Source organism: Petaurus breviceps, unplaced genomic scaffold, assembly GCF_028583685.1.
Source record: "Petaurus breviceps papuanus isolate PSGF00001 unplaced genomic scaffold, PetGlider_PUasm1.0 128, whole genome shotgun sequence".
Lineage (NCBI taxonomy): Eukaryota > Metazoa > Chordata > Mammalia > Diprotodontia > Petauridae > Petaurus > Petaurus breviceps.
In genome coordinates this window covers 4112022-4130038 of record NW_027185664.1, presented here as the reverse complement: position 1 = coordinate 4130038, position 18017 = coordinate 4112022, and the positions used below count along the sequence as shown (strand labels likewise).

Below are 18017 nucleotides of genomic sequence, written 5' to 3'. Positions count from 1 at the left end.
TTATGATTTCTTTTCCCTGTTTACCTTCTCATGCTTCTCTTGCTTCTTGTATCTGAATGTCAAATTTTCTATTCAACTCTGTTTTTTTTTTCAGCAAGAATGCTTAAAAGTCCTCTATTCCACTGAATGACCATATTTTCCCCTGAAACATGATACTCAGTTTTTCTGGGTAGGTGACTCTTGGTTTTAATCCCAGCTCCTTTGCCCTCTGGAATATCACATTCCAAGCCCTTCGATCCCTCGTTGTAGAAGCTGCCAGATCCTGAGTTATGCTGATTGTTTTTCCACAATATTTAAATTGTTTCTTCCTGGCTGCTTGTAATATTCTCTCCTTGATCTGGGAATTTCAGAACCTGGCTATAATATTCCTAGGAGTTTTCTTTTGGGAATCTTTCTCAGGAGGTGATTGGTGGATTCTTTCAAGCTCTATTTTGGCCTCTGGTTCTAAAACATCAGGGCAGTTTTCCTTGAGAATTTCTTGGAGGATGATTTCTAGGTTCTTACTTTGATCATGGCTTTCAGGTAGTCCAGTAATTTTTAAATTATCTCTCCTGGATCTATTTTCCAGGTCAGTGGTTTTTCCAGTGAGATATTTCACATTGCCTTCTATTCTTTCATTTGTTTGGATCTGCTTAACAGCATCTTGATTCCTCATAAAGTCACTAGCTTCCATTTGCTCCAATATAATTCTGAAGGAATGATTCTCCTCAGTGAGCTTTTGAGATTCTTTTTCCATCTGGCAAATTTGGCTTTTTAAGGCATTCTTCTCCTCATTGCTTTTTTGAGCCTCTTTGGGCCATTTGAGTTAGTCTATTTTTTAAGGTATGATTTTCCTCAGTCAGGCTGTTGACTCTCATTTTGTAATTTTCTTGCATTGTTCTCATTTCTCTTCCCAATTTTTCCTCCACTTCTCTTATCTGCTTCTTAAGGTCCTCTATAGCCTGTAACCAGCTCATATTTTCCTTTGAAGCTTTTGATGAAGGAGTTCTGACTTCACTGTTCTATTCCTGTTCCATGCTTTGCTCCTTTTTGTCCCCAAAATAGAAGTCTAATGTTGGAATCTTCTGTCTGCTTTGTTTCCTTTGCCTGGTCATGTTGCCCCTCAGTCACTTGACCCCTAGGCTTTTTGCCACAGTAGGACTCTGCCACCAGACAGGGGAGCTTTTGTCCCCAAAACTGGGGTTTTCTCAGCTGCTGGAGGTATTAGATGGGTGCCCTCTCTGAGGTCTCTACATGCTCTGGCAAGCTGGACACACACCCCAGAACCTCCACCCTAGACTGTAATCCAGATCCAAGAAGGTTAAAGCAAGAGTGATTACCCCTAAGACTGGTGCTTGGTCTCCCTACACTCTGCAGGCCAGGAGCTGAAGCTGCCTCATGGCGCTGGCTGGCTGTGCAGGCAGCTCAGTGGCTTCTTGCCCTGGGGGCAAAAGCCACACACTCCCACTTACTGGGTCCCAAAGTCCAGACTGCACTGACCTCTCACTTTGTCCTTCGTGTCTATGTGTTGATAAATCTGGAAACGGCCACAACTGCTGGTGATCTGGAGTCCCTCCTGCTGGTGGCTAGTCAGGCCTGCCCTGGGGCTAAAGCCTTCTCGTGGAGCTGGGCTCAGCTCCAAGAGTGCTGTGCTGGCAATTCCTGCTGGCTTGCCGGGCTGTTCTCAGTGGGAGGTTAACTTCTCTGTGTCATTTTGTGGGTTCTGCAGCTCCAAAATTTATTTAGAGTCCCCATTTTACATGGATTGAGGAAGGTGGAAGCTGGAGCAGCAGGGAGGTCCTGCTTCTACTCTGCCATCTTGACTCTGCCCCCTTGATCCATGTTGTGGAATTCTTTCTGAGTAAATGGTCCTCATTATAAACATTTTTGTGTTTAGAGAATTTAACAAATATAGGTAACTAGGAATTTTGTGGTAATTAGGAATTTAGTTTTTTATGGTAACATCAGGATAAATTGTAAGTTGTTTTTAAGAAGGGGAAATAGTTTTTTTTCTTTTTGGAGGGCAGTTGGGGTTAAGTGACTTGCCCAAAGTCACAGGGCTAGTAAGTGTATCTAGCATTTGAGGTCGGATTTGAACTCAGGTCCTACTGACTCCAAGGCCAGTGCTCTATTCACTGCACTACCTAGCTGCCCTGAAGGGGAAATGCTTTTACAAAGAAATGTTTTTGCAAAATCTCTTCTGTGATTATTAGAAGGCCTACCAAATTTCATAGCTAATTTATTGCAATAATACTTTGATATTGATTACAATTATATCCAAACCTACTGTGGATTTTCAAGTTTCATTCCTAGGTTTATTATGTCCTTTGAACTGGCCTTAAAAGTGTATTTTCAGAGAGACAGAACTGGCAGTTCAATGGAAGCAGCATCAGAGATTTAAGGCTAGTGATTAATACTAAAGCATCTAAATTACTGTAATGAGCTGTAGGTGGGAAAGATCTTGCTGTTTAGGGCTGAATTCAATGTTTGAACTTATCATATATATAAGATTCAATTCCTGAAGTCTCATTCTTTCAGATTAAGTATGGTTAGAGAAGGGTAAAAAAGCCTGGGAAACAGAGATGCAAATTTCTTAAGAGTAGTAACTTATGAACTATCTTGTGTTCTCTTAATAAGAAATTTGATTTAGTTAAGTTTGTTATTTAATCAGGAACTAGAACACGTGTAGGAATGTATGCAAACTACTTAAGACTCACCTTAAAGATGTTCCCATTGTTTAAGAGATTCTGAGAGAAATAGTATTTTTTTCTGTGGTGAAGCTCTTGCTGTACCAATGTGATATTATAGTCACATACTTGAAACTAATTATTGGAACTTGCTATTCAAGACCTTATTGGATTGTTAACTGACATTATTCTGAGTCTATTCTGAGTCTAACTCATATTATTATCAAAGAATGCTATTGAGCTAGTGATCCATGTTTCCAGCAACCCTGTGGGGTCTATGAACTGCAGAAGGTGTTTTCATGGGAACAGTTGGGAGAATGACTATTCTGTATAAAGTGAGGTAGAATTTTCCTGACTCAATTTCCCCACTATGACACCTGGCAGACTTTAAGCCTGACTCAGTGCAATTGGCCATCTATGAGACTTCTGCCTGGAACTGACATAAAGTTATGGAAACATTATTCCCTTTCTAGACTTATGTCTCTATTTTTTTATGGCAAATTTCTATAAACAAAAAGTTTTGTAAACAATATTAAATCTATTAACTAATGGATCGACACTGGAACATCTGAGTTACTATAATAAGATGCAAGTATAAGATTGAGCTATTTAACCTAGAATTTTTGTTCAAACAACTTAAGCATTTAGCCTTGACATCTGTAACTACTTGTATATTCCGGTATAAGCTGGGGTACAATCAGTTAACTTTAGAAGAAGAACGGCTTGTGGTCTATCTTGTAAATGCCTTAAAAGAAGCATCCATTTTAATTAGGGGTTATTTATTTGAACATGGCTAGAAGTTGGAATTGTTTTGTTATAAATAATTTATTTGATATGAACTTTTTTTTTTTGAAATTGATTACTCAATGTATTTATGTATACCATCCCTGAATCTTTCGTAACAATGGCAGTTACTCTGGCACCTTTTCTGGTATTAATTCTTTAGTGGACTCTCATCCTCCTGATGTGGGAATGAACAATGTGGAGTATAAAAAAAAATGGGTTCTAATTTTTCTGTTTTAATTTGAGTTTCTCAAACATGGCAATTGGCCAAGGCCCCAATTTTGATTTTATTATAATAGAGATATAAGGGTTGAGTTAACTTTCATTATTTGGTCTGGTTATTGGCAAGGTAATTTAAAATTGTGTCAAGATCAATTTTGTAGGAGATTTTAACAAGAAAGAGGACCTCTACAAGGGATCTTAGAGAAGATAGTCTGCTGGAGACTGCTTTGAACCACACTCTGATCAGAAAACTTCATTAAATGATGCTCCAAAAACTGGACAGAAGGATGAGATGAGACTTCTGAGCCTCACACGGACAATTTTATTCATTGTTTACCCTTTCCCTTTGTGTCTTTTTATCTTAATGGTCTGCTTACTAAAAGGGGGACTGCCTCCTCAGTTTTGTCAATGTTCTATTGGTTTTGCCAATAATCAATTTCTCTGCTCCCCACTCCATATTGTTATCATATCATTGATTCATTGAGAAGGCTATGCCTCTCATTAGAATTAGATGGGGGAATGTGCAAAATGATGTTTTTAGTAATCAGTATCTTGGAGACTCGGAGCTCTGCCTTGCCTTCCCCCCAAACCCCAGGCCCCTTATGTCAAAGTTCAGTTATATTACTGATAATAAGATTGTATTGAGTCTTATCTTGGTCAAACCCCAACCCAACCTCTGATTTAATCAAAGATGGGGAAGCTCCATTGTGTTCTGCTCTAGCTTGGGTAGAGACAGATTCTTCTGTCTAGCTAGGCCAAGGCTGGTAGTGGTCTGGTATTCTAGGGGGGTGGTCTGATAGAAGAGGCATTGGTCCCCTGTCCCTAGGTAAAATGATGGTGGGTTGATATCAGCCCATGTTCAAAAGGTAAAAATACCAGGTACTCCAACCCCCAAATCAGATAGTCAGTTCTGGACTGGCTCTCTTATGAGGGCCCAGTTCTGGACTGTAACTCCTACACAGTGTATGTCACCAGCCTCTGAGAGAAATTAAAAATGTGGACACAATCTAATTTCATTTGTCTTTCCTTAGAACAAACATGGAGGTTGACAATGTGCAATAATATTATGTAAAATAATATATACATAGCTTAATTTAAAATACTTTATTGCTAAAAAATGCTAACCATCATCTGAGTCTTCAGAGTCATAATATTTTTTTGCTGTTGGAGGGTCTTGCCTGAATGTTGATGCATGTCTCAACATGCCTTCCTCACTAAACTAGTCTTTTCTAGTTTTTTTTTTTTACTTAAAGTGAGAAAAATGTGACTCTTCCCTTCACTTGAACCGTTGAACCACAGAGGCCATTGTATGGTTTCTAACTTCCTAAGAACAATATTGTTGTGTCTCAGGGAATGGGGAGGCTGGAGGAAAGGGAGAGAGACTGAAATGGCTACTGGACAGAATGGTCAGAACACATACAACATTTATTGATTAAATGTACTGTCTTATATAGATGCAATTCTTGGTGTCCCAAAACAATTAACAACAGTGACATCAAAGAACACTGATCACAAGTTACCATAAGAGATATAATAATAATGAAAAAGTTTGAAATATTGTGAGAATTACCACAATGTGATACAGATTCATGATGTGAGCAATAGACTTGTCTAACACAGGATTGCCACAAACCTTCAATTTGTAAAAAAATGCAATAAGGCGAAATGCAATAAAATGAGGTATGACTGTACATAAACATCACAGTGTAATAGTTAACAAGCTAATGAACTCAGCCCTCAAAAGCAGGTGCAAACATGTGGACATTCTGGAGCTGGTCTATTAATCTGTGACAAAGAAAAGTCTATTGATTGGGTAAGAAGAGAAAATTGGGGCCCATTCAAAAGGGGCCGGTCAATCTGGGTCTGCCTTCTTTGATAACACCTTCCTGCCTGACTGGATTCTGCTGTAAGGGGAGAAGTCTTGGACCTTCCTCATCTGAGACCAACATGTGGCCTGTGAATACAGCCCAGGTTTTTGCATTTGTTCTTTCCTGTTCTAGATGAAGGAGATTGGAGGCTACAGCCTTGTGATCTTCAAAAGGTCAGAAGAGTGAATCACCAGGAGGTCTGGGAATGGAATCCAGGCTGGGTTTTTGCAGACAACTGAGGCATTGAGGAGGAAAAGAAGTGATCTTTGAGACTCAATCCAGGAGGAGCAGAGATGTGACCTCATCCAGCAACCATGCTACATTCAGATGTGACCTCATCATGACCAATGCTATATGGAAGCTGCCACTCATCCTACTGACCAAGGTGGTATAAGGGAGAGTGTGAAGAATGGAGAAATTTGAAGAATAGCAATGTTTGTGCTTCTGTTCTTGCCTTATCTTCAAAGTAAAAATACCTTTAAAACTAATTAATGTTAATCAGTTAATAGAAATAGGGTGCTAATTACTGGCAGTCACCAACAGTGGTGCAATGGGGGCTCAAGCTGATAGCATTAGAGAAGAAATACCCTGCAACTATTCAGGGGTACCCCTAGAACCCTGACCTGGAGATGTCACTGGCCTAGCTCTCTAAGAGTAAGTCCAGAGCCTGCTGCAATGACAAGCTTAAACAAACCTCAGAGGTCATCTGATATATTCCCCTCATTTTACAGATAAGGACACTGAGGCCCAGAGAAGAAAGGTGGCTTGTCTAGGGTCACACATGTAATAAGCGGCAAAGTTAGGGCCTCTGACTCCCAGTCTAACATAAAGCCACTGCTTATAAACATAACTACTCACCCTTGAGAGGAAGCAGGTTATGTGTAAGCCTTGTAGTCACAATATACAATCAGAGATATCAAGTGGGAAGGGAACCCAGAGGCCATCTAGTTAAACCACCTCCTTTCATAGATGAGGAAACTCAGGCCCGAAGAGGTTAAGAAACTTGCCCAAATTCACACAACCAATCAATAAACATTTATTAAGCACCTACTACATTCCAGGAACTGTGCTAGGTGCTAGAGAAACAAAGGCAAAAGAAAAAAGGAATCAGTCCTCAAGAAAGCTTATATTCTGGGACATAGGGGAGGCAATATGGTCATCTATAGGTATATGTAAAACAAATTAAAAAAAACAGATATGAAATGGTCTTGCAAGCAATACATCAGTCACTAGGAGGAACAGAAAAGGCCTTACTTTGAGTTGAGTCTTGAAGGAAACCAGGAATTCTAAGAGGACAAGGTGAGGAGGGAGTGCCTTCCCCACATGTGGTGATAATCCATGCAAATGCCTTTTGTGTGAGGAACAGTAAGAAGGCTAGTTTGGCTGAACCAAAAAGGATGTGGATGGGAGCAACATAGAGTAAAGCTGGAAAAGTAGGGTGGAATTAGGTTGTGAAGAGCTTTATTTTTTTTTATTTTGATTTATTTTTTAAAGCAAAGAGAATTAAATTTTTTTCCCCAGTTCCAAATTCTCTCCTTTCCTCTTCCCCTCCCCCTGCTCCACGTATTGAGAAGGTAAGAAAAACAAAGCCCATCACAAATATGTATAGTCATGCATTAGTCATTTTTTTTAAAGGAAGAAAAAGAGAAAAAAAATATGCTTCAGTTTGCTCTCTGAAACCATTAGTTCTCTCTCTCTTTATGGATAGAATGTTTCATCATGAATCTTTTGGAATTAAGGTTGGTCATTCTGTTCATCAGAATTCCTAATCTTTCACAATTGATTACAATATTGACATTACTGTATAGATTGTAATCCTGGTTCTGCTCACTTCACTTTGTATCAGTTCATACAGATTTGTGAAGAGTTTTAAATGTCAAAGAAAGGATTTTCTATTTGATCCTTGAAGCAATCAGGAACCATTAGAGTTTATTGAGTAGGAAAATAATAGTCAGAACCGAAGTTTAGGAAAATTGCTTTTGTGACTATGTGGAAGCTCTACAGCAGAGAGAGATATAGGGAGTCATTGCGGGGGGAGGGGAGGAAAAAAGAAAGTTACACGATAACTTCATCATCTATTTAAAAGAAATAGCAAGTTATACATAACAGATTTGCAGTTTCACGTACAATCAACTTTTTTTTTCTATTCTACTGTTATGGAAATGATTGTTTTATTTCTTAAGTACAGAATAAAATAAACAATTTCTTTTAAAGAACACTAGAGTATTTGACATCAATATAAAAATGGTTATCTATTTTAGCATTTTCCTTGTGAACATCAAATACTTATCTTTCCTTCCATAATTTAGTCTATTTTGTACAATTGCAATATATGAACAAACCATGAATGTAGAATTAAGTCACAAGCTTTACAATAATCAATAAAGACAAGTTAATGTTTTTTAAAAAAGGGTTAAAGGGAGGAATTTGAATCCAGGGACTCTGGTTTAGAGATCCTATGCCCTTACCACTCTACCACATTACCTGCCTCCCTTAATTCAAATCCAAGTTTTAGTTGCCTATGGTACAACAGATTTCTATTCATTTGGGGGTAGGGGTAAACTAGACTGTAACCTCTGTGATGGCTAAGACTTACTTATCCAAAGCAAGTAAGTTTAGGAGCTCTGATCTATGCAATGACCAACCATAATTCCAAAGGACTCAATGATGAAACATGCTACTTACCTCCAGACAGAGAGCTGATGAACTTGAAGAGAAAATCAGTGCACATTTTCTTTTCTTCTTTTTAGATTTGACTAATTTGGGGATTTGTTTTTCTTGACTATAGATATTTATAACAGTTTTGTTTTTCATGCCTTCTCAGTCCATGTGGGAGAGACAGGTGAGATGGAGAGAATTTTAAACTGAAAATAAAATAAAATTGAATTTTAAAAAAGTAGGTAAGTTGCTTAGCCTCTCTGAGTCTCAGTTTCCTCATCTGTAATATGGGAATAATACTTTAACTAACTTACAAGGTTATTGTGAAGAAAGCACTTTGTAACTTGTAAAACACTGTATAAATTTGAGCTGTCATAAATGTGAGCTTGGTTTATAGGTGTATAGTATGCTCTGAAGATCTTTATATTTTCTGAAATGTTTATATTGATTTTGTTGCAGCATGAAGTATAATGAATTATATAGCCATTTCAGCGTCTCCTTCCACAGTGTAAATCAGGGTCAGACAAAAGAGAATAAGTGGTAGTCATGATCAATAGACCATGCTAATAAAAATGCCATAAGAGCACTGGGCTAAGTATGGTAAAAACCCATCTTATCTTTCTGAGAGCTCTACCTAGAACATTGCCTTGTGAACAAGGGTCCCTCAATGAATACTTTTAATTGACTGGCCAAAGATAAAGATGAGTGAAGGGAATCAAATATGGACACAGAGGTGAAAGCATAGTTGGGGGAAACTCAGAATTCTTTCTTAAGTAAAGAGAAAGGGTTAGGAAAGAAGTAGTCAAGATAGCAGTTGTATATAAATAATTACCAGATATAGCTGGAAGGTGGCAATGTAACAACTAAAAAGAATAAATGAGAAATTGCTGAGATCAGGTCTGAATTTTACTTCAGTTTGTCGGAGCCTTGTGAGCTAAGGCAAGTTGCTTAACATCCATTGTACAGTGGAAAAACCATTGAATTTGTGGTCAACAAAACTGGGTTCAAAGTACAGCTCTGCCAACTATTTCCTTGGGCAAATCACTTAACCTCTCTGGGCATCAGATTCCTCATCTGTCAAACAAAGGGACTGGACTTCATGCTCCTTAAGATACTTCCCATCTCTAAATATTTAATACTATATTCCAGGTATTATAATAGTCAGTCAACAAGCATTTATTAATCATCTTCAATTCAACAAATGTATAATAAGTGCATATTATATGCACATTAAGGTGCTGGAAACTGAAATAGATGCAAGTTTAGTTAAAATACTAACTGGCCTTAGTTGTTTATAGACTAGTCTTGGCATAGGTCACACAAACAGTCAATACAAAATAATGCTTGGTGAGTATTATTTTTAAGAAAGGGGCTGGGGCCTCTAGGTGGCATAGTAGATAGAGCACTGGTCCTGGAATTGGGAGGACCTGAGTTCAAATCTGACCTCAGATACTGTATTAGCAAGCACCCTAGCATACCCAGGATGGCCTGATAGCACAGTTTCTTTGGCCTGTTTTTCTAAAGGAAAGACAATTTCAAAGGGGTCAACAATCTTACTTTAATTAAACATATATAAGTATTCACTAGTTCAGGAGTAAGGTCAGCACCCTAAACGTGGAGAAAGTACAAGCAGAGAAATAAAGAAGGTAAAAGGTCATTCACTAGTTTAGGGGAAGGATAAGCACCCTGAACATGGAGAAAATAGAAGGTCATTCACTAGTTCAGGGGAAGAGTCAGCACTCTGAATGTGGGAAAAATACAAGCAGAGAAACATAGAGAAATTAGCACAGAGATCCAATCGACTGTCTAAACAAAGTAATAGATACATAATCACCAGATCAGGGAGTGCCAACATCTGGGTTCAGGCATGGTCAGGGGGGCTCCTTAACAATGGCTACCCAGAGTCTTGTCTGGTCAAATCACAAAGAAACATTCTTCCTGTGAGTGAGCTCCCAAATAAAAATACCAACCTCCCAGTACACATAATTTTCAACTAACAGACTTAGAGCCAGAAGGCATTACAACCTACATGACTCAAAACAGCTGTGAATTACCAGGGTTCAAAGGAAATTGATCCTTCAGATACTTACAATTTAGCATGGGCCTGGGAAACTGAACTCCAGAAAGAAAAACAACAGAAATCCCACCTTGCTTGAACTTACAGATACTTGCTATCTACGTGACCCTGGGCAAATTACTTAACCCCCAAAGCTTCCAAAAATAAGTTAAAAAAAGAAAGGGATAAAATAAATTGCTTTTGTGAAGTCCATGGAAAAAATTAGTTATTAAAGATCAGAGAGACGAGGGGGGTATTTGAATTAAGCTTTAAGGATGGAAAGAAAGAACATTTCAGGTCTAGGGAAGTGATAAGCAAAGGCATAAGTTGGGGGGATAGGTTCCCTTTGGTCAATTGATTCTCACACCCAGACCTTCCACTAATCATGGGAAGGGGACACTCAATTAATGATTGGGGGATCACAGAGTAGTCTAGTTCGTCTGGAGCAGAGATCAAGGGAAGAAGGAGATGAAGTTGGAAAGTGAGAATGGTGCCAGACTGCTGTGGGCCTTGAATGCCTGGCAAGGGAATTTTAACTTTACTTAGGTAATAGGGAACCAAAGAAGATTTGGGAATAGAGAATCAACGTGATTAGATCTATGGATAAGAAACAGAGAAGAGAATACATTTATAAACATTGCTTACCTCAAGGTATCACAAAATCATAGATTTATAGGAAGGGTCTTTATAGGTCATCTAGTCTGACACATTTATTTTACAGATGATAAAACTGAGGTTTAGAAAGAGATTAAATGACTTGCTCAGAATCACAAAGGCAGTAAGTGTCAGAATCCATATTTCAAACTTCAGTCCTCTGACTCAAATCCAATGCTTGTTCTAGGATATCATGTTTCTCTCTGCTCCCTGCCCCCATCTCTCTGTCTCTGTTTCTCTCTCATTTTGAACTTGGAACTGTTAAATTAGGACATAAGTCCATTTTGCAGAACCTGCAGCAGAAAAAAACATCATAGTCCCAAACTAGTAACCTGAGCTTGTTTTTTTGTGTGTGATTTTGTGACTTTGATTCTTGTCATTTCATTAGATAGTGATTCCTTTTGGAAAAAATATAAAACAGGGTTGGGCAATGGACAGTGTAGCCTAGCTCTAGGAGACACTCGCTATAAACAGCCAGATAAAAGGAGCGTTACTCTAAGAACTGAAAGTAAAAAGGCAGGAGGTATATCCCAAGGCACTGGAGAAATTGCTGTCAGCCCCAATTAGAAATGAGGATGGAGACAGCAGCAGATGCGAGATTCCTAAATCAACAAAATACTATAAAGTGATTTGGGCTAGCTACCAAGATATGAGAAGAACTGAATGTTCCTCTTACGACTGAGGTTCTTACAATGCCTCAGTGTTGTCAATCCTGTTTGTTTAGATCTCAGGCAATGAGGCATAGTGGGAAAACCTGGTTTCTGTCCTTAGTCTCTTCTCTTTATGTGAGTGACTCAAAATGTTTATCTCCAAATCTCTGAAGCCTAGATCTCATTTTGTGAAGGACATTGTGTCTTCTAAAAAGTGGAGTTTGTGATGAATGAGGATCATTTGAAGAAACTGTTGATGCTTAGCATGGAAAAGAGAAGATTGGAGGGAGATCGTGATTGCTGTCTTCCAGTATTTGAAGAGAGTCATGTGGAAGAGGTATTAAATTTGTTCTGCTGAACCCAAGGGGAAGAACTAGAATTATTGGTTGAAAGAATTTTTTAAAATTAAATTTTGTCTTATATTTCAATTAACAAGCATTTTCCCCTTCCATACACATGCAGGCCGGGAAAAAGAAAAAAAAAAACAAATTCTTTGTAAAAAAAAAAAGCATAGTCAAGCAAAACTAATTTCCACATTGGCTATGTCAAAAAATGTGTCTTATTCTTCATATTCACTCCATCATCCTTCTATCAGGAGGTGAATAGTATTCTTCATTGTTCCTTTGGAGTCATAATTGATTATTGTCTTGATTAGGGTTCTTAAGTCTTCCAAAATTGTTAATTTTTGCAAAGTTGCTGTTATAGTATAAATTGTTCCAATGGTTCTGTTCATTTCACTCTATATCAGATGATATAACTCTTCCAAGATTTCATTAGAATCATTCCTTTTATACTTTCTGACAGTACAATAACATTCCATTTCAGTCATATGGCATGTTTGACCCTCCCTGAATTGATTGACTCTCCCTCAATTTCTAGTTCTTCATTACAATTAAAAGAACTATTATAAATATTTTTTATCATGTTAAAAATCTTTTGGGGGGGGTAGAGTGAACTCACTGTTTCAGTGGGTATGCAGAGTTTAGCAATTTGGGATATAGTACAAATTTCTTTCTAGAATGGATGAACCAATTCACAACTCCGCCAGAACTGTACAAGTGTACCTATCTTCCTATAACTTTTCCAATGATCGTAAACTTTTCTCTTTTTTGTCATCTTTGCCAATCTGATGGGTATGAGATGGAATCTCAGGTTTGTTTATAGTTTTCATTTATCTAATTGTTTATGATTTAGAGCTTTTTAAATATTGATCACTTGGATTTCTTCCTTTAAGAACTGCCTGTCCATATTCTTTGACCATTTATCTATAGTATTACTTAGAAGTTTAACAAATATTTCTGAGGATTTCAAAGAAAATAGTGTAAGAAAGGTTATTGAAGGTTATTTGCCCTAAGGTATATGTTTCCATGTCACTGACACATTACCCACTCGGTCTTTTGGCACTAGCAGCAAAAGGAACCTTTGAGAAAGATAAATGCATTCATTCCAGACACTGTTAGGTGAAACACTAATGAGTGCAATAAAGATAACATATATGAAATCAAAGCATCTCTAAAACGCCCTCTAAAAGGTTCTGGGAAAAAATAACAGTGAAATAGCTTCACAAAATGGGACTTTGCTCAGTGTTTGCACAGGTATGTTCCAATTAACCTCCCTGTTTCAGTTCAGGTATACAGCCTGCCCAACAGTGCTGCAGCCAGCTAGACTTCCCAGAGACAAACAGTGGGAGAACATGTAGAGAGCAGCAACATGGGGCTTGCAGCAAGACCTTTAAACAGCAACACACACCTATGGACAGAAACAATACTATTTTTTAAATTAATACAAAAATCTAACCTATTAGTTCTCTGTGGCAACAATATTTGTTCTTCAAATATCAAAAAATGTGTAGATTTGTGCCTGTTCAAAGTACATGTAACATTTAATAATCTAAAACCAGGAGTCCCAAGAGAGACAAAATACACAGAATGGAGTCCAAGGGCTTGGTTACTCTATCAGAGCAGGAGAAAGGCTTTCCCCCTCCCTCTTAATGTGAAAATGACACAGAGCAGAATAGTAATCAAGAAAAAATACTGCAGGGGCAGCCAGGTAGCACAGTGAGTAGGAGCGCCAGCCCCAGAGTCGGGATGACTTGGGATCGAATCCAGGCTCTGATACTTAGCACCACACCCAGAAATAACTGGCTGTGTAACCTTGAGCAAGTTACTTAACCTACTTAACCCCGATTGCTTTAAAAAAAAAATACCGCAGTTATTCTCATGTGTAGCTCATTTGGTTTAAAATTTTTCACATTATTCTTTAAAGTAAGAATTTTTTATGGAGAATATGACAGTATTTATTAGGTAATTTGTTTTATTTTTTGTTGGGGGAGGAGGTGAAGGAGGAGAATCTGAATTGAACCCAAAATTGTCCTCTTGCTTTTTATAAATCAGGACTGACATCCTCCACTTCATAGCTCCCATCTGCTTCTCCACCTGCTCCCTGGGTTTGTCTCCACCTGGCCTTTATGTTTTCACTATTGAGTTCCCCACATAAGAATAGCTTTTCATGTCCTCTGTTTTGTATCGATCACCCCACTCTCTAACCTATTTCCTAAAATACTTTCTCTCTTCCTTCCACTCATACCTTCCTATTAATGTTCAGTCTTGGATCAAACTATAAATTCCCTAACTTATCTGATCATGCTTAGTCCAAAAAAAGTAACCAATAAATGTGTGCTTTTGTAAGTGCTTGGGCACCTAGGTGGCACAGTGAATAAAGTGCTGAGCCTGGAGTTGGGAAGACCTGAGTTCAAATTCAACCTCAAATCCTAGCTGTGTGACTCTGGACAAGTCACTTAACCCCATTTGCCTCAGTTTCCTCATCTGTAAAATAAGCTGAAGAAGGAAATGGCAAACCACTCTGGTATCTTGGCCAAGAGAATCCCAATGGGGTCACCAAGAGTTGGACACACTGTAAAATGACTGAACAACAACAAAGGTGGGGTGCTTAACAAAGGCTTGTTGGATGAATGAATGAATTCAAACCAACAAACAGCTACTATGTACCCAACCCTGTGCTAGGCACCTTGAGATTTATGTTAGTATTTAAGTCATACTACCTGACTTAGAGCAGCTCACAATTTAGTAAGAGTCATGACAAGTAAATGTACAAAGTAGATAATGACACAAGATAATGATGGTACGAGAAAGTGCTGAAACCAGCATCCCAGACAGTATGTCTGGAATTCTCTCTTCTCTGTCTTCTGCTTTTGTTGTTCAGTCATGGCTGACTCTTTGTGATCCCATTGGGGGATTTCATAGTTAAGATAATGGAGTGATTTGCTATTTCCTTCTCCAGCTCATTTTACAGATGAGAAAACTGATGCAAACAGGGCTAAGTGACTTGCCCAGGGTCACACAGCTAGTAAGTGTCTGAGGCTGAATTCGAACTCAGGTCTTCCCGACTCCAGGTCTGGTGCTCTACCCAAGTGAGGCACCTATCTGCCCCTATAATTGCTATCTTTGCCAATTGGAGAGACATGGTGGGCAAAGCCAACAGTAGTCCATAATAAAACCTCATTTGTGCAACTTTACAGTGGAGGGTAACAGAAGAATATAAGGAGTGTAACATAATACAATTGGAGATAATGGTAGAATAAATGAATTTTTAGAAAGTTTGTCTTAGGACCCTGTTAAGCCAGGTCACTCCCAAGAACACATAGATAAAAAAGGAGGCCACCAGGTGAAAAATAGAACAGATACTTCAGGTTTTTTATAACAAATTATTTTATTTATCAATGACTGGAAAAGCCACAAAGTATACTTAGAAGAAATATATTTTGGAGACAAAAAAATGTGCAAGGCATTGATGTTGTTTTCCGTGAAACAGTGTAATGTCTTTGAGGGCAAGGGCCATTTCTTCTTGTATCCCCAGCACCTAGCACAATACCTTACACACAGAAGGCACTTAACAGATATTTGTAAGTTTGTTGTTTGATTGAGGGATGCATTCTATAGAGGGAGACATCGACAGCAGCCAATCCATACATCTACTCTCTTGCTTCTACATGAGAATATTCTATATGCTCAATCAAAACATAAGAAGGAAAAGCTTTTAGAAATAATATTCCATAGGATCAGTATATCTTAGTCATACAATCAACTGAAAGGTTCAGAGACTATGAGATCTCACCATGCTTATGGTTTGTCAATTATTTTTAGAAGACCATTAGATTCTGTAAACCAAATGAAGACTTCTAACTGTCCTTCAAATAGATGACTCACAAGCACATAATGGGATCATCTGAGATTCCCTGATAGATAAAATAAATCCAAAAGTTTTGCTTTGTGATCATGTGATTATCCAGTTTAAGGCAAATGTTATAGGGGGAAATGTAAAGCTCACAGTAGAATTACATAGTTATAGAATTTTAGAGTTGGATGAGACCCTCAGACGTTGTCCAGTCCAACCCAGGAACAAGAATCTCTTCTTTATCATGGGGCAGCTAGGTGGCCCAGTGAATAGAGAGCACCAGTCCTGGAGTCAGGAGGACCTGACTTCAAATTCGTCTTCAGACACATGACACTTAATAGCTGTGTGATCTTGGGCAAGTCACTTAACCCCAATTGCCCTGCCTTCCCACCTACAAAAAGCAAAAACAAAAACAAAAAAAGAATCTCCTCCTTCTATACCATCCCTGATAGGTTGTCACTGATAGCCAGTGAGACAAACCCTCTGCCTTCAGCGGCATCAAGTAGTTTAGGTTAGGAAGGTGAACTGGTATGCCATCCCACTCTGGACTCACATTGGTAGGGGGGACACTCTTTGGATTCTAACAGTTTATGCCAGTTTGCTCAAGCCCCCTCCAAGTTTCTGGGAACTACTAAGGTCAATTAAATTTAGTTTGCACCTTACTAACAGGCATACTTTTTCCCTAATGTTTATGAACTGATGACAGATTGGAGAGGCCTGGCCTTGTTAGTCCATTTTCCAAGGTGTGAAGGGAGATATACATACATACATAAAGGTGTGGCTGGAGTGCAGTCAAAAGCATGAATATTAAGAACAGGAAAATCTTTAGGATTATTAAGAACTGAATACAAGCCACAGATCACTATGGGTCATTTTTCTCTCAGGGGAAGGGAAACCCATAACAAAAGAGACAGGAGTCAGAGTGAAGACTTTGGGGCATCTAGGTGGCACAGTGAATAGAGCACCGGCCCTGGAGTAAGGAGGACCTGAGTTCAAATCTGATCTCAGCTGCTTGACACACTTACTAGCCATGTGACTTTGGGCAAGTCACTTAACCCCAATTGCCCTCCAAAAAAAAAAAAAGCAAAGAGACAGGAGTAGATGTCACCAAATTCCACAGCCTTTTGTTAAATTCACTTGGGTTGAATCATCCACAAGACTGAAGCCCTTCCTTCATGGCTGAGCACCTATTCCTAGGGTAATGTCCAGGAGGCAGTGTGCACAAAGTGCTCCTGAGTGAGGACCAGCATGCACTTTCAGGTTTCTTCCTGCTCTGAGAAATTTAGAGACGGTTGCTGAGGCCAGCTGGCCCTTTGATTGCTTGCTAGGCACCTTGTTCAACATTATAAACCACCACCCTGATGCACCGACACTCCTGGCAAAAACACATTTTGGCAAATAAAAAGTTACTAACATTCTGCTCAGCATCTGTTCTACAATCAATTCCCAGGCCTCAGAGGAAATGGACACTTTGGTGTATTCGGTCTCATGCATCTATCGGGACTCTTAACTAAGGCTCCAGGGAAGCCTCACTTCTTGAGTGAGGTGTGGGGTGGGATATAGAAAAGCCTCCATTTTGTTTTCATCTCTTCCTTTAGTCATTATATTATTTAAATCATGTAAGATGATGCATAGCTGCACTAAGCAGCTTCATATCCCTCTGTATTCCCACCCCAAATCCCTCTCTAGCTCTATAGACTAACAAGTCCTTATCTGAATTTGATTGTAATTCATCATTCCATCTGTATTTCAAGCTTCTGCTCAATATGTTTCTCCTAATTTAATTATGAGGGCCCTGGTTTCTCCCGGTCTCGGTCTTTCTGTATCCTCTTCTCCAGAGGGAACAGGAAAAGAGTGGATTATGTTGCCATAAGGATGCAATGCCCTGGTTGTAAAGCAAAGAGGGACTGAGTCAGGGAGTTGGCTCATTTACTGGCAAGTACTGAGCTAAAGGCTGGCTATGTGTTGGGAGCCGTGTGACAGAGTCCATGGCGGTGGGAGCCGGGGAGAGGCAATGATCTGCATCCTTGTTTTCTCTAATGTAGAAATGCTGGTAGGAAAATTGAAGATGAAAGGCTGAAAATCAAATCCTGTCTTATACAGTATTTTTGCTGTATAATTTGTGCAGTTCTTCCCCCACCCCAATTCTTCTTAGTTCTGTTTCAGGAACAGATTTTCCAGGGGAATATAGGGTGGTGGTGGTGGTGGTGGTGGTGGTGGTGTGTGTGTGTGTGTGTGTGTGTGTGAGAGAGAGAGAGAGAGAGAG

The 18017-nt window shown here is 38.9% G+C and overlaps 1 protein-coding gene across 2 annotated transcripts in view; it reads left to right on the top strand.

Annotated features, from left to right (window-relative positions):
* LOC138171596 (O-acyltransferase like protein-like) overlaps window positions 1-18017 on the top strand; it is a 174881-nt gene that overhangs the window by 133589 nt on the left and 23275 nt on the right. Inside the window, exons 8-9 of one of the 2 annotated variants that reach the window (XR_011170926.1) lie at window positions 5672-5924; window positions 11731-11894. Coding sequence is in view for 1 of the 2 variants with exons in the window: in XM_069101191.1 (XP_068957292.1) it covers window positions 5672-5675 (4 nt within the window). In the remaining variant the exon portion in view is untranslated. Of the gene's footprint in view, window positions 1-5671; window positions 5969-11730; window positions 11895-18017 lie in introns of those variants that run through there. The other variant, XM_069101191.1, reaches the window with a different exon arrangement.